Source organism: Oncorhynchus mykiss, chromosome 18, assembly GCF_013265735.2.
Source record: "Oncorhynchus mykiss isolate Arlee chromosome 18, USDA_OmykA_1.1, whole genome shotgun sequence".
In the NCBI taxonomy this organism is placed as follows: Eukaryota; Metazoa; Chordata; class Actinopteri; order Salmoniformes; family Salmonidae; genus Oncorhynchus; species Oncorhynchus mykiss.
This window is the reverse complement of record NC_048582.1, coordinates 15345596-15365831: the sequence shown is the minus strand read 5'-3', so window position 1 is coordinate 15365831 and position 20236 is coordinate 15345596. Positions and strand designations below refer to the sequence as shown.

General features: G+C 41.4%; 1 protein-coding gene across 2 annotated transcripts in view; it reads left to right on the top strand.

Moving 5' to 3' along the window:
- LOC110495436 (obscurin-like protein 1) overlaps nt 1–19852 on the top strand; it is a 60568-nt gene extending 40716 nt beyond the window's left edge. The window contains exons 3-25 of one of the 2 annotated variants that reach the window (XM_036951937.1): nt 7153–7422; nt 7635–7895; nt 8183–8488; nt 8622–8888; nt 9093–9368; nt 10316–10430; nt 10709–10869; nt 11038–11310; nt 11559–11834; nt 12117–12392; nt 12573–12848; nt 13124–13399; nt 13748–14017; nt 14784–15050; nt 15191–15460; nt 15724–15990; nt 16606–16872; nt 17449–17561; nt 17730–17886; nt 18176–18337; nt 18497–18601; nt 18799–19065; nt 19332–19852. In XM_036951937.1, coding sequence (XP_036807832.1) covers nt 7153–7422; nt 7635–7895; nt 8183–8488; nt 8622–8888; nt 9093–9368; nt 10316–10430; nt 10709–10869; nt 11038–11310; nt 11559–11834; nt 12117–12392; nt 12573–12848; nt 13124–13399; nt 13748–14017; nt 14784–15050; nt 15191–15460; nt 15724–15990; nt 16606–16872; nt 17449–17561; nt 17730–17886; nt 18176–18337; nt 18497–18601; nt 18799–19065; nt 19332–19609 — 5456 coding nt within the window. In that variant the 3' untranslated portion in view covers nt 19610–19852. Of the gene's footprint in view, nt 1–7152; nt 7423–7634; nt 7896–8182; nt 8489–8621; nt 8889–9092; nt 9369–10315; nt 10431–10708; nt 10870–11037; nt 11311–11558; nt 11835–12116; nt 12393–12572; nt 12849–13123; nt 13400–13747; nt 14018–14783; nt 15051–15190; nt 15461–15723; nt 15991–16605; nt 16878–17448; nt 17562–17729; nt 17887–18175; nt 18338–18496; nt 18602–18798; nt 19066–19331 lie in introns of those variants that run through there. The other variant, XR_005037379.1, reaches the window with a different exon arrangement.
- The last annotated feature ends 384 nt before the right edge of the window (nt 19853–20236 follow it).

Below are 20236 nucleotides of genomic sequence, written 5' to 3'. Positions count from 1 at the left end.
TAAATTGCACCTAAAGCATTGTAAAAACAACCTGAAATGTATCTAAAGCATTGTAAAAACAACCTCAAATGTATCTAAAGCACTGTAAAAACAACCTAAAATGTGCCTAAAGCATTGTAAAAACAACCTAAAATGTACCTAAAGCACTGTAAAAACAACCTAAAATGTATCTAAAGCATTGTAAAAACAGCCTCAAATGTATCTAAAGCATTGTAAAAACAACCTAAAATGTACCTAAAGCATTGTAAAAACAACCTAAAATGTATCTAAAGCATTTGAAAAACAACCTAAAATGTGCCTAAAGCATTGTAAAAACAACCTAAAATGTGCCTAAAGCACTGTAAAAACAACCTAAAATGTACCTAAAGCATTGTAAAAACAACCTAAAATGTACCTGAAGCACTGTAAAAACAACCTCAAATGTACCTAAAGCATTGTAAAAACAACCTAAAATCTGGGTTAAGCACTGTAAAAACAACCTAAAATGTACCTAAAGCATTGTAAAAACAACCTAAAATGTATCTAAAGCACTGTAAAAACAACCTAAAATGTACCTAAAGCATTGTAAAAACAACCTCAAATGTATCTAAAGCATTGTAAAAACAACCTAAAATGTACCTAAAGCATTGTAAAAACAACCTAAAATGTACCTAAAGCATTGTAAAAACAACCTAAAATGTACCTAAAGCATTGTAAAAACAACCTCAAATGTATCTAAAGCATTGTAAAAACAACCTAAAATGTACCTAAAGCATTGTAAAAACAACCTAAAATGTACCTAAAGCATTGTAAAAACAACCTAAAATGTACCTAAAGCATTGTAAAAACAACCTAAAATCTGGGTTAAGCACTGTAAAAACAACCTAAAATGTATCTAAAGCATTGTAAAAACAACCTAAGATGTACCTAAAGCATTGTAAAAACAACCTAAAATGTACCTAAAGCATTGTAAAAACAACCTAAAATGTACCTAAAGCATTGTAAAAACAACCTAAAATGTACCTAAAGCATTGTAAAAACAACCTAAAATCTGGGTTAAGCACTGTAAAAATAACCTAAAATGTATCTAAAGCACTGTAAAAACAACCTAAAATGTACCTAAAGCATTGTAAAAACAACCTAAAATCTGGGTTAAGCACTGTAAAAACAACCTAAAATGTGCCTAAAGCACTGTAAAAACAACCTAAAATGTATCTAAAGCACTGTAAAAACAACCTAAAATGTATCTAAAGCATTGTAAAAACAACCTCAAATGTATCTAAAGCATTGTAAAAACAACCTAAATTGCACCTAAAGCATTGTAAAAACAACCTAAAATGTATCTAAAGCATTGTAAAAACAACCTAAAATGTATCTAAAGCATTGTAAAAACAACCTAAAATGTATCTAAAGCACTGTAAAAACAACCTAAAATGTACCTAAAGCATTGTAAAAACAACCTAAAATGTACCTAAAGCATTGTAAAAACAACCTAAAATGTATCTAAAGCATTGTAAAAACAACCTAAAATGTACCTAAAGCATTGTAAAAACAACCTCAAATGTATCTAAAGCATTGTAAAAACAACCTCAAATGTATCTAAAGCACTGTAAAAACAACCTAAAATGTGCCTAAAGCATTGTAAAAACAACCTAAGATGTACCTAAAGCACTGTAAAAACAACCTAAAATGTATCTAAAGCATTGTAAAAACAACCTCAAATGTATCTAAAGCATTGTAAAAACAACCTAAAATGTACCTAAAGCATTGTAAAAACAACCTAAAATGTATCTAAAGCACTGTAAAAACAACCTAAAATGTATCTAAAGCACTGTAAAAACAACCTAAAATGTACCTAAAGCATTGTAAAAACAACCTAAAATGTACCTAAAGCATTGTAAAAACAACCTAAAATGTATCTAAAGCACTGTAAAAACAACCTAAAATGTACCTAAGGCATTGTAAAAACAATCTCAAATGTATCTAAAGCATTGTAAAAACAACCTCAAATGTATCTGAAGCATTGTAAAAACAACCTAAAATGTATCTAAAGCATTGTAAAAACAACCTAAAATGTATCTAAAGCACTGTAAAAACAACCTAAAATGTACCTAAAGCATTGTAAAAACGACCTAAATTGTACCTAAAGCACTGTAAAAACAACCTAAAATCTGGGTTAAGCACTGTAAAAACAACCTAAAATGTACCTAAAGCATTGTAAAAACAACCTAAAATGTATCTAAAGCATTGTAAAAACAACCTAAAATGTATCTAAAGCATTGTAAAAACAACCTAAAATGTACCTAAAGCACTGTAAAAACAACCTAAAATGTATCTAAAGCATTGTAAAAACAACCTAAAATGTACCTAAAGCATTGTAAAAACAACCTAAAATGTATCTAAAGCATTGTAAAAACAACCTAAAATGTATCTAAAGCATTGTAAAAACAACCTAAAATGTACCTAAAGCACTGTAAAAACAACCTAAAATGTATCTAAAGCATTGTAAAAACAACCTAAAATGTACCTAAAGCATTGTAAAAACAACCTAAAATGTATCTAAAGCATTGTAAAAACAACCTAAAATGTACCTAAAGCATTGTAAAAACAACCTAAAATGTACCTAAAGCATTGTAAAAACGACCTAAAATGTACCTAAAGCACTGTAAAAACAACCTAAAATGTACCTAAAGCATTGTAAAAACAACCTAAAATGTACCTAAAGCATTGTAAAAACAACCTAAAATGTACCTAAAGCATTGTAAAAACGACCTAAAATGTACCTAAAGCATTGTAAAAACAACCTAAAATCTGGGTTAAGCACTGTAAAAACAACCTCAAATGTGCCTAAAGCATTGTTAAAAACAACCTAAAATGTGCCTAAAGCATTGTAAAAACAACCTAAAATGTACCTAAAGCACTGTAAAAACAACCTAAAATCTGGGTTAAGCACTATAAAAACAACCTCAAATGTGCCTAAAGCATTGTAAAAACAACCTAAAATGTACCTGAAGCACTGTAAAAACAACCTAAAATGTATCTAAAGCATTGTAAAAACAACCTAAAATGTACCTAAAGCATTGTAAAAACAACCTAAAATGTATCTAAAGCATTGTAAAAACAACCTAAAATGTATCTAAAGCATTGTAAAAACAACCTAAAATGTACCTAAAGCACTGTAAAAACAACCTAAAATGTACCTAAAGCACTGTAAAAACAACCTAAAATGTACCTAAAGCACTGTAAAAACAACCTAAAATGTGCCTAAAGCACTGTAAAAACAACCTAAAATGTATCTAAAGCATTGTAAAAACAACCTAAAATGTACCTAAAGCACTGTAAAAACAACCTAAAATGTATCTAAAGCACTGTAAAAACAACCTAAAATGTGCCTAAAGCACTGTAAAAACAACCTAAAATGTACCTAAAGCACTGTAAAAACAACCTAAAATGTATCTAAAGCACTGTAAAAACAACCTAAAATGTACCTAAAGCATTGTAAAAACAACCTAAAATATATCTAAAGCACTGTAAAAACAACCTAAAATGTATCTAAAGCACTGTAAAAACAACCTAAAATGTATCTAAAGCATTGTAAAAACAACCTAAAATGTGCCTAAAGCACTGTAAAAACAAACTAAAATGTACCTAAAGCACTGTAAAAACAACCTATAATGTAACAGAAGCATTGTAAAAACAACCTAAAATCTGGGTTAAGCACTGTAAAAACAACCTATAATGTACCTAAAGCATTGTAAAAACAACCTAAAATGTAACAGAAGCATTGTAAAAACAACCTAAAATCTGGGTTAAGCATTGTAAAAACAACCTAAAATGTAACAGAAGCATTGTAAAAACAACCTAAAATCTGGGTTAAGCATTGTAAAAACAACCTAAAATGTATCTAAAGCATTGTAAAAACAACCTAAAATGTAACAGAAGCATTGTAAAAACAACCTAAAATGTAACAGAAGCATTGTAAAAACAACCTAAAATCTGGGTTAAGCATTGTAAAAACAACCTAAAATGTATCTAAAGCATTGTAAAAACAACCTAAAATGTGCCTAAAGCACTGTAAAAACAACCTATAATGTACCTAAAGCACTGTAAAAACAACCTAAAATGTACCTAAAGCACTGTAAAAACAACCTAAAATGTATCTAAAGCATTGTAAAAACAACCTAAAATGTGCCTAAAGCACTGTAAAAACAACCTATAATGTACCTAAAGCACTGTAAAAACAACCTAAAATGTATCTAAAGCACTGTAAAAACAACCTAAAATGTATCTAAAGCACTGTAAAAACAACCTATAATGTAACAGAAGCATTGTAAAAACAACCTAAAATCTGGGTTAAGCACTGTAAAAACAACCTAAAATGTACCTAAAGCATTGTAAAAACAACCTAAAAGGTACCTAAAGCATTGTAAAAACAAACTAAAATGTACCTAAAGCACTGTAAAAACAACCTATAATGTACCTAAAGCACTGTAAAAACAACCTAAAATGTAACAGAAGCACTGTAAAAACAACCTAAAATCTGGGTTAAGCACTGTAAAAACAAACTAAAATGTACCTAAAGCATTGTAAAAACAACCTATAATGTACCTAAAGCACTGTAAAAACAACCTAAAATGTAACAGAAGCATTGTAAAAACAACCTAAAATGTAACAGAAGCATTGTAAAAACAACCTATAATGTACCTAAAGCACTGTAAAAACAACCTAAAATGTAACAGAAGCATTGTAAAAACAACCTAAAATGTAACAGAAGCATTGTAAAAACAACCTAAAATGTAACAGAAGCATTGTAAAAACAACCTAAAATGTACCTAAAGCATTGTAAAAACAACCTAAAATGTATCTAAAGCATTGTAAAAACAACCTAAAATGTACCTAAAGCATTGTAAAAACAACCTAAAATGTATCTAAAGCATTGTAAAAACAACCTAAAATGTATCTAAAGCATTGTAAAAACAACCTAAAATGTATCTAAAGCATTGTAAAAACAACCTAAAATGTATCTAAAGCATTGTAAAAACAACCTAAAATGTATCTAAAGCATTGTAAAAACAACCTAAAATGTAACAGAAGCATTGTAAAAACAACCTATAATGTAACAGAAGCATTGTAAAAACAACCTAAAATCTGGGTTAAGCACTGTAAAAACAACCTAAAATGTACCTAAAGCATTGTAAAAACAACCTCAAATGTATCTAAAGCATTGTAAAAACAACCTAAAATGTACCTAAAGCACTGTAAAAACAACCTAAAATGTAACAGAAGCATTGTAAAAACAACCTAAAATGTAACAGAAGCATTGTAAAAACAACCTATAATGTAACAGAAGCATTGTAAAAACAACCTAAAATCTGGGTTAAGCACTGTAAAAACAACCTAAAATGTACCTAAAGCACTGTAAAAACAACCTAAAATGTACCTAAAGCATTGTAAAAACAACCTAAAATGTACCTAAAGCACTGTAAAAACAACCTAAAATGTACCTAAAGCACTGTAAAAACAACCTAAAATGTACCTAAAGCATTGTAAAAACAACCTAAAATGTAACAGAAGCATTGTAAAAACAACCTATAATGTACCTAAAGCATTGTAAAAACAACCTAAAATGTAACAGAAGCATTGTAAAAACAACCTAAAATCTGGGTTAAGCACTGTAAAAACAACCTATAATGTACCTAAAGCACTGTAAAAACAACCTAAAATGTACCTAAAGCATTGTAAAAACAACCTAAAATCTGGGTTAAGCATTGTAAAAACAACCTAAAATGTACCTAAAGCACTGTAAAAACAACCTAAAATGTACCTAAAGCACTGTAAAAACAACCTAAAATCTGGGTTAAGCATTGTAAAAACAACCTAAAATCTGGGTTAAGCATTGTAAAAACAACCTAAAATGTACCTAAAGCATTGTAAAAACAACCTAAAATCTGGGTTAAGCATTGTAAAAACAACCTAAAATGTACCTAAAGCATTGTAAAAACAACCTAAAATGTACCTAAAGCATTGTAAAAACAACCTAAAATGTAACAGAAGCATTGTAAAAACAACCTAAAATGTATCTAAAGCATTGTAAAAACAACCTAAAATGTACCTAAAGCACTGTAAAAACAACCTAAAATGTACCTAAAGCATTGTAAAAACAACCTAAAATGTATCTAAAGCATTGTAAAAACAACCTAAAATGTATCTAAAGCATTGTAAAAACAACCTAAAATGTACCTAAAGCATTGTAAAAACAACCTAAAATGTATCTAAAGCATTGTAAAAACAACCTAAAATGTATCTAAAGCATTGTAAAAACAACCTAAAATGTATCTAAAGCATTGTAAAAACAACCTAAAATGTAACAGAAGCATTGTAAAAACAACCTAAAATCTGGGTTAAGCACTGTAAAAACAACCTATAATGTACCTAAAGCATTGTAAAAACAACCTAAAATGTACCTAAAGCATTGTAAAAACAACCTAAAATGTAACAGAAGCATTGTAAAAACAACCTATAATGTAACAGAAGCATTGTAAAAACAACCTAAAATCTGGGTTAAGCACTGTAATAACAACCTATAATGTACCTAAAGCACTGTAAAAACAACCTAAAATGTACCTAAAGCATTGTAAAAACAACCTATAATGTACCTAAAGCATTGTAAAAACAACCTAAAATGTACCTAAAGCATTGTAAAAACAAACTAAAATGTATCTAAAGCATTGTAAAAACAACCTAAAATGTACCTAAAGCATTGTAAAAACAACCTAAAATGTATCTAAAGCATTGTAAAAACAACCTAAAATGTATCTAAAGCATTGTAAAAACAACCTAAAATGTACCTAAAGCATTGTAAAAACAACCTAAAATGTATCTAAAGCATTGTAAAAACAACCTAAAATGTATCTAAAGCATTGTAAAAACAACCTAAAATGTACCTAAAGCATTGTAAAAACAACCTAAAATGTGCTTAAAGCACTGTAAAAACAACCTAAAATGTGCCTAAAGCATTGTAAAAACAACCTAAAATGTACCTAAAGCACTGTAAAAACAACCTCAAATGTGCCTAAAGCACTGTAAAAATACTATACAGGGACATACTGCAAAATGTTTTCCAGACAGTGTATGAACCAATCCACAACTACCTTCCTTTCCACCCGTGTGCAGCTCCAGCGGTGCGGTTCAGGCGGTCTCTGCAAGACGTGGAGGTGAGAGAGAGAGGCATGGCCGTGTTGGAGTGTGAGGTACCTAATGAGGGCATCCCTACTTCCTGGTACCTGGAGGACCAGAGACTGCAGCCAGGTGGTAAATACGGCATAGAGCAGAACGGAACCAGGCGCAGGCTCACTATCCGAGATGTGGGAGCGGACGACGATGGGGTCTATCTCTGTGAGATGCCTGATGGAGGGAAGAGTATCGCTGAGCTGGCCGTCAAAGGTAGGTAGACGTCTTATAGTATGGAAGAAGTATGGCAGTGTATCATTCACTCATTTAATACAGTCTAGAAAATACTTATTTGAGCATCAGAACTATTGAAACAAATGTTTTTTTTTAAATGTTTTTAAATTATTTTCTATAAACCCAATGATTTTTCTCCAGGATATACAGCCATACAGTACATGACCCTCAACGCTCTTTCTCACCCACAGGCACAATTGTTAAAAAACTTCCTCGAAAACTAGACGTGTTAGAGGGGGAGAATGCTGTGTTCTGTGTGGAGGTAGAGGAGGAGAACATGGATGTCCACTGGTTCAAAGATGGCCTGAAGCTACGCGAGAGCCACCAGACTATCCTCAAGTCCTTTGGTAAAACCCACATGCTGGTGTTCGTCAACGTCTGCCACGGGGACACTGGGGTCGTGACCTTCGTTGTGGGAAGATCCAAGACCTCGTCCCGGCTCAGAGTCAAAGGTAAGGTGGATGTTGACCAAAGGGACCCATGGCCCCTTACTTAGGGACTTTCCAAGTCAAATCAAAGTTTAATCATCACGTACACAGTTTACAGTTAACTTTTTGGGGATTTAACCATGTAGATCCGAAAGGGCTAGAATGACAGTATGGTGAAAACTCCAGCTATACTGTGCAACATATCTAATGTAGCTGCTAGAGACTAACAAACGTACGACAGGCTACAAGCATCATGGCAACCAATGCTCACCTACTTTGTACCTTTCCCCTTGTTTCGGTTTTCTCCACAGCTGCCAGACACAGCCCTCCCATCTGTCCAGTGGGGGTGGAGATGGATGTGGACAGGCCCAACAGCGTGCTCCTCTCCTGGGAGCCGGCCCCCACCAGCCAGACCACCACCCGCTCCGTCTATGTCCTGGAGAGACAGGAAGTGGGATCACAGGAGTGGCTGAGGTGTGCGACCTCCGACACTGCGACCTCCGCAGAGGTCATGGGCGACAGCGTGCCGTGCGAGGGCGATTACCGCTTCCGTGTCTGCTGCATCAATAAGTATGGCCGTAGTGGACACGTGGAGTTCCCTAAAGTCGTCCATCTTGGTGAGTGCTGAATTGGAGAGAAACCATGTTGATGTGATCAGGGATGAAAGGCTGTCATGCACTATGGTATTTGTGTACCCTGCAGCTATGTAAATTCATTTGATGTCACTAGTTTTGAACTCTCACCTCTCAGTGCCAGGTCCCAAGATCAGGACCCATCTCCAGGGCTGTGAGGTGACGGAGGGGGAGGACGCCCTGTTCTCCATCGATCTGTCAGTGATGGTGACGGGCACCTGGTTCCTGAACAGCACCCAGCTACAGGATAGCCAACACTACTCTATCCAACAGGCCAAGACACAGCACTCCCTGGTAATCCACAGCACCAAGGTGGAAGACCACGAGGCAGAGGTCACCTTCATCGCCAACGGAGTCAGAGACTCAGCGGTTCTCAAGGTTCAAGGTAGGTGTTGGAGAACGGTGGAGTGTAAAGAGAAATAACATGATAATGGCGTCAAGCTAGACAATCTGTATTGAGGAGGCCTTATAACAAGGACTGTTTTAACATTTACATTAGGCTTGTTTGTACTGTAATGATATGCAATTGCATGATATTAGAATACTGAATACTGCTTGTACATATTTTTTGGTGATGATTCCATTCCAGCTGCGGTGGTGAAGTTCAGCCCAATGTCAGAGTCAGACAGTAACAAGAGGGTGGAGACTGGTGACCCTGTGGTCCTGTACTGTGAGGTGTCCCACCCCTCAGCCAGCGTGGGCTGGTTCAAGGATGGGGTGGAGCTACAGGTGACAGACAGCCTCAACATCCAATCAGAAGGCAACATGAGGAGGATTGTTATCCGATCGGCTGAGTTCACCGACTCTGGCGTGTACACATGCGAGACGATGGGTGAAGTCATCAATTTCAACGTGGAGGTTGAAGGTGAGTTGCTGTATGTCATGTTTGGTTGCACTCTCAACCAGAAATGTTATATTTTACATATAAACATCAACTTTCTATACTGGAGGTTTTTCAGAAGTTTGACCATCTCTTTGAATTCACAACAAATTTATTCAGCCATCAGCCATGATGTCATACTGAATCACGCTGACGATCACCCAAGCGAACTGAGCATCCCATATCTGCCACCTTAACCAATCACCCATAACACCCCTAGCTGTGGGAGCCATGTTCTCCCACCTCCCTGAAGAGGAGAGGACCAAGGCCGCTGAGGCTGGCGAGCCCATCGTTCTCCACTGTGACCTATCAGACCTGTATGCCCAGGTCTACTGGTACAAAGATGGCGAGCAGATCTTCAACCTGCCTGGTGTAGTCTTTCAGGAGGATGGGCATACAAGGATGCTGATTATCCAAATGCCTGACTTCTCCCACTCGGGCGTTTACATGTGTCGGACAGCTGATGATGTCAGTGTGTTTCAGGTGGAGGTCAAAGGTGAACAACGGAGATTGTTGTTCTGTCTATTCTCTGAGGGAATCCTAATACTGTGTTGTACTTCCTCTGTGCCGGCTAGTCATCTTATGTTGTTGTTGTTGTTGTTGTTGTTATTGACAGGATTATCTTAATCCTGTAACCCAGTGTGGTGGCTTCTGTTCTGAAAATGTTCTCTGAGTCTTCTCTAACCTGTTTTTCACCCCCATATCTTTCCTCTCACTCACTGTCCTGATCTTTCTGATATGTATCTGAACAAACCTCTGGAAGAGCATGCTTAGTTTGATCACACTGTAACAAAACAGTCCACTACTCACTCCAACCCCTCCAACACAGCAAGCCTCCTCCTCAACAACCAAACACTAACTCTAACCATGACCATCCAACCTCCCCAGGTAGCTCACCCTCTCCCTCTCCCCCTCTCTCCCTCCCCCACCAGGTCCCCCTGTGCAGTTCAGTGAGGTCCCTGAGGAGGAGCTCCAGAAGTCTGCCATGGAGCTGGATCCTGTGGTGCTCACCTGTGAGGTTTCCAGAGAGGACGCCAACGCTACCTGGTACACAGCTAACATACCGCTAGGAAACACAAACTGGATGTCATTATCCTTTATGATTTGGAGTCATTTCTGCTTAGAATATCGTTCATTTAGTGGGAACTGATCATGTTCAGACTGTAAAAAATATAAGTAGGCTAATTACGAAGTTTCACCAATTGCGAGAGCAGTGTTGGCCAGTTGGGTTCAGGCTTTTGTTCCAGCCAAGCACCATCATACCTGATTCAACTAATCAACAATACTGAAGGTTCATTGTCCTGTCCGTCATGACCTTCCTCCAGGTATAAGGATGGGGTTGAGGTCCAGGCCAGTGATAACATCACCATACAAACAGAGGGCACCATGAGGAGACTGATCATCCGTTGTGCTGAGACCTCAGACGCAGGAACCTACAGCTGTCAATCAGGAGACAACAGCCTCTCATTCACTGTCAACATCAAAGGTATGTACTGTACACTAGCCTACATGTTTTCATGTCATGTAACAGGTGAAGTTGACTCCATTGTGTTGAGCAAAGATGTGACTTTGATGATGATGCAAACCTCAATTCTCCTATCCTGGTGGTAGAATATGCTCATTCATATTCTCTTTTTCCCTTGTTGAAACTAAGAGCCTCCAGTGATGATCGTGGAGCCCAAGGAGGACGTGGTTATGGAGGGTCATATCTCTGAGCAGGTGGTCCTGCAGTGTGAGCTGTCCCGCTCCAGCGGTGAGGTCCACTGGTTTAAGGACGGCCTTCAGGTCCTGGAGACGGAGAACGTCCAGCTGACGTCCGAGGGACCGTACAGGAGGCTGACCGTCCTCTGCGGCTCGGCAGAAGATTCCGGAGAGTACGTCTGCGACACGGATGGAGACTCTGTGTTCTTCCAGGTCACCATCACAGGTAAGATACTCCAAGGTTCCATACCTGGTTCATTTGTTGTGAGTGGTAGTGTAATCGTTTCGTCTTTTGGGGTCTCCTACCAAACCAATCCCCCTTATCAGACGACAACTATTTAATTTACCTTTTTTACACTATTACACAATTTCATCTTATGTCAGACTATTTCATATCCAAACTTCTATTTAAATATATATATATATATATTTTAATCGCTTCCTTTTAAATGCAAGATGTTCTCCCTTTCTCAGAGCTTCCGGTGCGAATCGTCTCCCCCACTGAGTCTGAGCTGGAGCTGACCAGCCTGACCTCTGAGAGGCTGGAGCTCAGCTGCGAGATCTCCCAGCCTGATGCCCAGGTACGCTGGTACCGAGATGGGCTGGAGGTGGAGGAGAGTGCCTCTCTCATCCTGGAGGTCCAGGGAGCCCACAGGACACTGGTCATCCCCATGACCACTGTGGAGGACACAGGAGAGTATGTGTGTGACACAGAGGATGACTCGGTCACATGGCTGGTCACTATTTCAGGTATGTGGTCAGTGAACTAACTCTGTTCAGCGTAAGAGGTTTAGTTATGCCAGGGTTAAGTATTTCAATCTTTGGTTTTGTATTTTTCAACTATGTGAGATGAATGGACATACATAATATTATTAATATAACTGTTCACTATGATTTCTTATAAATCAGTTAGATTTTAGGTATCTATATTATGTTGTTTTGATGTATTGCTTTCTGCTGTCTGCTAATTTCCCATATTGCAATATCCTGTTGAAAGAATAGAAATTAACCATATAAATCCCCTCTTCTCAGAGCCTCCTGTAAAGCTGGCCCGCTCTGAAACCATGTCTGACGTAATGGACTGTTTCTCTGGAGACCCCATCGTCCTGGAGATCGAGGTGTCACGGTTCAACGCTGAGGTGATCTGGATGAAGGATGGAGGAGAGGTGGAGGAGAGCAGTGATGTCACCATCACTGAGGATGGACTCATCCGCCGCCTCACCATCCGCACGCCCGTCCCGGGCGACTCTGGGAAATACACCTGTCTTGCCTCAGATGACCTCATCGACTTCCAGGTCAAGGTGTCAGGTAAGAGATGGTTGGAGGTGAATGGTACCTTGTTTTTACACAATTCCATTTGAATTCAATCAGGAGATTATAAAAATACTAATGCAAAAATAGAAAAATAAATGAAGTGAGGATTTCATGTCCTAAATTTACTGAATTCAAATGGAATTGACTCTCCAAATGTGAACATTCTCCCTTCAGAACCCCCAGTGAAGATCGTGAATAGGTCAGAAGTCAAGACAGAGGTCAAGTCCCTGCCCTCTGATGACATCGAGTTGGAGTGTGAACTCTCCAGGGCCAATGCCGTCGCTAAGTGGTACAAAGATGGCCGCCGGTTAAACGAGGACGAGAGGTTCTATGAGGAGGAAGAAGGGGCGTTTCGCTCCCTGGTGATCCTTAACGCTGAGCTGGAAGATTGCGGAGACTACTTCCTTGATGCCGGAGATGACAACATCACCTTCCATGTCACTGTGCAAGGTTAAGAATCACCTAATCACAAATCAAGTCCTATCTGCTATCCCCTAACCCTTAGCCCCTACCACCTACCCCATACCTCTACCCCTCATCCCCTACCCCTTACCCCTATGTACTTGTAGAGATCGGATAGGTGTAAAACTAAGCACTATGGTGAAAATAATTCCTCCTAGCCTTTCAGAGTGCAAGGTGGATCTGTTAACATATTGATAATACCTATGAAAACTGCATCTGATTTAAATCAACAAAAAAACTTAAGTCTCTTCCTCCTTCTCCAGAGCCTCCAGTGACCATCCTGGGGAACTCTGAGGACGCAGACTACCAGGAGATGGTTGCCGGGGACGACCTGATCCTGGCCTGTGAGGTGTCCCGGGCCAATGCCCCTGTCCAGTGGTACTGTAACGACAGACAGCTGACTAGCGATGACCGGACCTACATCGAGAGCTACGGCACGCTGAGGAAACTCATCCTCTCTGACATCCTGCCCTCCGACTCTGGGAAGTACATGTGTGATGCTATCGATGACAAGATGGTCACCATGGTGAAGATCCAAGGTAATTGGCTGGGCTATATGGACAAACGGGTGTTTGTCTTACAGACTTAGGATCTTAGTTTGAGCCAGTTTGCTACAGCAGGGAAATAATCCTGCAGAAACAGGAAATGTGAATTATTATGTGGATTATAACTAATAAAACATTTTTGTCGGAGTTGATACATTTTTCGTTCGTGTAAATCAAGTCTGACATTTTAAAGTGGAAATCACACACATCAAACGAGACCCTGTCTACAGTGGAATGAACTTTAACTTTAAAATGTATACTGTATACTATAGGATGTGAACCTTTTACACCTCATTCTTTATTCTCTCTTACTCACTCTTTTTCTCGCTCTCTCTCTCCCAGACTCCCCCGTCACCTTCGTAGACAAACAGGCAGTGAACATCATCACGGGTTACGAGGCAGAGAGTGTGACGCTGATGGGGGTCGTGTCTAAGGAGAACGCTCCGGTTCGCTGGCTCAAGGACTGGACGCCCGTCATAGGGGACCGCTTCCACACGGGGGTCGACGGCGCCAACCGGTTCCTCACCATTGACCCGCTGAGACGGTCGGACAGCGGAGAGTACACAGTAGACGCCAACACAGACGAGATGCATTTCAGTCTGCTAGTCAAAGGTTTTTAACTTCCATGTTCCCATTCTGTCTTTATCTAATTATATAGTAGCTGTAGATCAGGGGGGGGGGGGGGGGGGGGGCACTGTGTTTCTTTAACCAACGATGCTATAAGCCAAATCCCAATACGAAAAGGTGACAGAGAAAAATAGGCCTCGGGCCTCCCGGGTGGCGCAGTGGTCTAGGGCACTGCACCGCAGTGCTAGATGTGCCACCAGAGACTCTGGGTTCGAGCCCAGGCTCTGTCGCAGCCGGCCGCGACCGGGAGGTCCATGGGGCGACGCACAATTGGCCTAGCATCATCCGGGTTAGGGAGGGTTTGGCCGGTAGGGATATCCTTGTCTCATCGCGCACCAGCTACTCCTGTGGCGAGCCGGGCGCAGTGCGTGCTGACCAGGTCGCTAGATGTACGGTGTTTCCTCCGACACATTAGTGCGGCTGGCTTCCGGGTTGGATGCTAGCTGTGTTAAGAAGCAGTGCGGCTTGGTTGGGTTGTGTTTCGGAGGACGCATGGCTCTCGACCTTCGTCTCTCCAGAGCCCGTACGGGAGTTGTAGCAATGAGACAAGATAGTAACTACTAACAATTGGATATCACGAAATTTGGGTGAAAAAGGGGGTCAAAAATAATAATTTAAAAAAAATGATGTTGTGAATGACTAAAGTCTTGTAAAGCACCGTGGGGTTGAAATAATGCACTATGAATGGGGTTTCAGAGGGCGATAGAAGGTATCACCAATCTTAACAGCTCTCTCTCACTTGTGGTCTCAGAGATGAGGGTGAAGTTTGCCAAGCCGCTCCACGACACCGTGGCCCATGCGGACGGCATGGTGACCATACGCTGTGAGGTGTGTAAGCCCAAGGCGGACGTCCAGTGGCTGAAGGACGGCGTGGAGATCGTCCCCAGCCGGAGGTTCACCATCCGGGCCGACGGCGTGGAACGCAGCCTGACCATCCACAGGCTGACCAGGGAGGACACGGGGGAGTACGCCTGCGAGTCCAAGGACGACCGCACCGCCGCCAGGCTCAGAGTTGAGAGTAAGTAGTACAGCCCTCAAAATGGGTGCAGGATTTGGTTCCAGCCCAGAATTAATACCCCTAATTAAATTAATCAACAAACCTTCGAGCCATTCGTTAGTTTTTCTTTCCTTCTCTCCCTTTCCCCTCGTCCCCCCCAGTGCCCCGCGTGGTGGAGTTCTTGACAGAGCTCCACAACACCATGGTGTTAGAGGGAGAGGACGCCACCTTCAAGTGCGTGGTGTCGCCAGAGGACGTGCAGCTGGTGTGGGGGATGGACGGCGAGCTCGTCGTCATGGGTGACCGTTTCCAGGCAACGCAGAACGGCCTGTGTCACACCCTGGTGATCAAGAGCTGTCAGATCCTGGACTCCTCTAAGATCACAGTGGAGGCTGAGGGGAACGTGTCTAAGGCCACCCTCAAAGTACAGGGTGAGACTACAGCTGACCTGGGTCAAATTTATATGGCAAATACTTTCAAATACTTGAGATGCACTTGTTTAGCTTGACCTGAGTGTCAGATGGGAGCAGGCGACTCTCACACGGTTGTTGCTGTAAATGAGAAAGTGTTCTCAGTCAACATACCTACATAAATAACTCAAACAAAGCCCAAGGAAGTGGATTACCATACAAATGTGTATTCTTAGTGAACCATCCTTTTAACAGTCATGTTTTGTCCTTCCGGCATTATCCAGAAGCTCAGGTGACCTTCACTAAGAAGATGGAGGCGGTGATGGCCGAGGAGTACGGAGACGCTACCATGGAAACAGAGGTCAGTCTGGACACGGGCGAGGTCCAGTGGATGAGGCAGGGTGTGGTCATCCAGCCAGGACCTCGACACACCCTGGTTCAGAGTGGACGCAAACGCAGCCTGACCATCTGCAACCTCAACCTCTCTGACCGCGGAACCTACCGCTGTGAAACCCTGCACGACCGCACGCAGGTCAAACTCAACGTGGAGCGTAAGACAATGTCCAGACACCATGTCATACTGATTGATAAGGATATGATTTCATCAGATACAGCCCTTAGCTGTGGTATATTGGTCATTTACCACAAACCCCCGAGGTGCCTTATTGCTATTATAAACTGGTTACCAACGTAACTAAGCAGTAAAAATAAATGTTTTGTCATACCCGTGGTATATAGTCCGATATACCACGGCTGTCAGCCAATTAGCATCCAGGACTCAAAACCACCCAGTTTATTACTATTGATATGAATGGGATTTCATCAGTTAGAGTAACGAACCATAACGGTGTCCTGTTATGCTTAGCTGATAAAACAACAGTCTTGGATTATATTTGCAACTACATTTACTGTGCCTTTATATATAGCAGCTGTCAACAACAGCTACAATGAATGTTGGCCTTCACTATCATGTATGGTGCCGCCAGCCGTCAGGCACTAAAATAACAATGGGTAAAGCCCTGTGGGTGAGAGATGGATGATGAAATGTTGGTATGTCATCTTACAATAGTAGCCTAGAGACTATAGAGTGATGCTGTGGCAAAAAAAGTCTCCTGGCTTTAGGTGTGTTATATTTTAACCATCTGTCAATATCTCTACCTCTACAGCCCGTAAGATCGCCATCCGTAAGGGTCTGGTGGAGACGAGCACGTTTGAGCGGGAGACGGCCTCCTTCGAGGTGGAGCTGTCTCACACTGGCGTGGAGGGCGTCTGGCAGAAGGACGGCATCCGGGTCAAACCCAGCAACCACTGGCGGGTGAGCTGCAACGGGCTGGTCCACGGCCTCACCCTGTCCAACCTTACCCTGGAGGACACGGGCACCATCGTCTTCTCTGCGGAGGGAGTCCGGACCTCTGCCAGGCTCACTGTCAAGGGTGAGGTATCATCATCATCATCAATAATCAATCAAATTTATTTATAAAGGCCTTTTTACATCAGCAGATGTCTCAAAGTGCTGTACAGAAACCCAGCCTAAAACCCCAAACAGCAAGCAATGCAGGTGTAGAAGCACGGGGGCTAGGAAAAACTCCTTAGAAAGGTAGGAACCTAGGAAGAAACCTAGAGAGGAACCAGGCTCTGAGGGGTAGCCAGTCCTCTTCTGGCTGTGCTGGGTGGAGATTATAAGAGAACATGGCCAAGATGTTCAAACGTTCATAGATGACCAGCAGGGTCAAATAATAATCACAGTGGTTGTAATGTAGAGGGTGCAACAGGTCAGCACCTCAGGAGTAAATGTCAGTTGGCTTTTCATAGCCGATCATTCAGAGGCCGAGACAGCGTTTGTGGTACTGAGATAGAGAGGGAGGGAGAGGGTTGAGGGTCGCGAACATCATCATGAATATCCAGTTATCTAATACAGGGGTCTTTAAACCTGGAAAGCTGTGTCTGGATTGGATGTTATAGTAAAGAACATTTCTTAGCATTTCTTCCATGTTGTTGTTCTTTCCCAGAGACTCCAGTGACTATCATGAAGAAGCTGGTAGACATGAGACTGGAGCAGGGCTCTCCTGCCACATTGGAGTGTGAGCTGTCCAGACAGAACGTGGAGGTCAGGTGGCTGAAGGTAATAGATGTACAACCAATAGACCTGCCGTATTTGTGTCAGTAGTGTATTACCATGTTATATAGAATAGGCACAGACAGGAAGTAAACAGTTTGATCTCATTAAATGTTGTCTAACCCTGAGAATACGGTAATAATGTTGGTCCCCTGTCTTTCTTCTTGACTGTAGAATGGGACAGAGCTGAAGCCAGGGAAGACCCAGTACCGTATTTACTCCATGGGGAGGAAGAGGTTCTGTCAGCTGCTGCAGTGTAGCCTCTCTGATGCAGGCACCTACACCTGTGACGTTGGAGACGTCAATACATCCTGTAACCTGGAGGTCTATGGTAATATACTGTACACTCTCCTTATCAAGTCACTGCAGAACGGTCTTCATTTCAAGTGCATGTAAAACATCTCAGTACTCTCACCAACGGTACTCTTCGTTGACCTCTAGTGTTCAGTTATAGTGACAGGAAGGCTGAAGCAGGCCAACACAGCCAACCTTGTACTGCGTGCTACTGCCACCTAGAGGTCATGGCTGCCTGACTAATGCTCTTCCATTGGCACGGTTACGTTTGCACACTGTTACTATATTCCAACGTGTTGAACCAATCTTCCAATCTCCCTCCACAGAGCCTGAAGTGGAGGTGCTACATGGGCTGGAGGACCTGTATGTCCAGGAGGACCAGAATGCTGTGTTCATGTGTGAGGTGTCCATGGAAGATGTGACTGGGGAGTGGTATAAGGATGGACACAAGATACGACCCACTAGCACCATCAAGATACGCACAGAGGGTTAGTGATACATCAGTCAATCAATCAGTTAATCCATCAAACCGTTAAACTTCATGACTGCGGTGAATAATTTGGTCTTAATTAATTGACCTACCTGGTAAAGGTCAAATAAATAATAGAATAAACATTGAAATTCCATGTCTGTGTTTATTCCTTCAGGGACCAAACACTTCCTTCTCATGTGCAACGTTAAAGCTGAGGATTCTGGGGAGATCCGCTTTGTGACCAAACAGACAGAATCAACAGCCTACCTAGATGTGGAAGGTAGGGCTTCACCTACCGGGCTGCAGGTTTACCTCACCTATCTCTGTGTGATGTTCCAGCTGATCTGACTTCAGTTCCTATAAGCAGACACAAACCCAAACTCTGTTGTGGGTGACAGAACTCCCTGTGTCCATGATCTGACCTGAAATCAGTTCTCTTCACTGAAATATCTGCACTTCTCTTATATTTTTTCACAGAGGCCCCCGTGTCTATCGTGAAGCCTCTGAGAGACCGCACGGCTCTGGAGAAGCACCGCGTGATTCTGGACTGCACCGTGTCCACGCCGCGCTGTGAACTCACATGGTACAGAGGCAAGGCAGAGCTGGTGTCTTCTGATAGGCTAGAGATCCACAGTGACGGCTGCTACCATAAACTGACCATCCACGAGGCGACTGTAGAGGACGAGGGTACCTATAGTATAGAGGTTGGGGAGCACACGTCCACAGCCCAACTCCTGGTGGAAGGTGAGTGGATGGTGGTTTCTTGTCAAACAATATGTCTGTATTGACATATTGTTGCTCTTTTTCTAAATGTCCCTCTGTCACTTTATTCCCCTCAATCTCTCACCTTACCCTTTTCACATGTCCCTCTGTCACTTTATTCCCCTCAATCTCTCACCTTACCCCTTTCACATTTCTCTCTCTCCCTCACACACATGGAATGATGTTCCTGACCTTTTGTGGAAAAGGTGACCCATCTCTTTTAACCCTCCATCCCCTTGCCTCTCCAGCCCAGTCCCTGGTGATAGAGACAGAGCTGGAGGATGTGGCGGTGACGGCTCCTGACCAGGCCTGTTTCCAGTGTGAGGTGTCCGTGGCCATCAGCAGGCCCCCAGTCTGGACTCTGAACGGAGAGACCATCCAGTCCAGCCCTGACGTCCGCTTAGAGAACCACGGGACCGTCCACAAACTGAACCTGAAACAGACCAGACCAGACATGAGCGGGACGGTTACCTTCGCCATGGGAAAGGCCAAGAGCAGCGCCAAACTGAACGTGATGTGGAAGTAGAGGCAAGGGGGAGAGAATGGGAAATGTTGATTCTGTTATGATCAGGAATTGAACGTCTGAGACTGTTTTAGGGTTTGAAGGTACTATATAAGAATGCGGTCTATCTGATCTAGTAAAGCTGCATGTAATGAGCGAGACAGAAAAGTGGAATGTGATGATGAAATGTGGTACTTAAGCCCCAAACAACTGTTTCAGGATCAGTTTTGATGTTTTACTCAATGGTTGGGGTTATGAGCAAAGCTGATTGTCAGTCAGTTGTAAAGGGCAGAAAAGTAACCTTGGAGAGAAATGTTAAGAAGGATGGATTCCAGTCAGGTCAAAAGGTCAAATCGGTATGCAACACTCTTGGGTGTCTGAAGGTGTTAGAATGGTTTATAATGGTGGGTATGAATGCCTGTGTGTATGGATATAAATCAATTGTACACATCTGTTACACATATTTATTTTGAAAATATATTGATTGGAAATGAACATTTTAATTCTATAATTAAGTTAAAGTTTTTCTAAATATGTTATATTTTCCCCACTGACATTAAATACTGACATCCATAGTTTGAATGAAGGTTTTTATCCAATAAATCCATCAGACAATATCTTAGGATAGAGCTTACAAACATTGTTACTTTT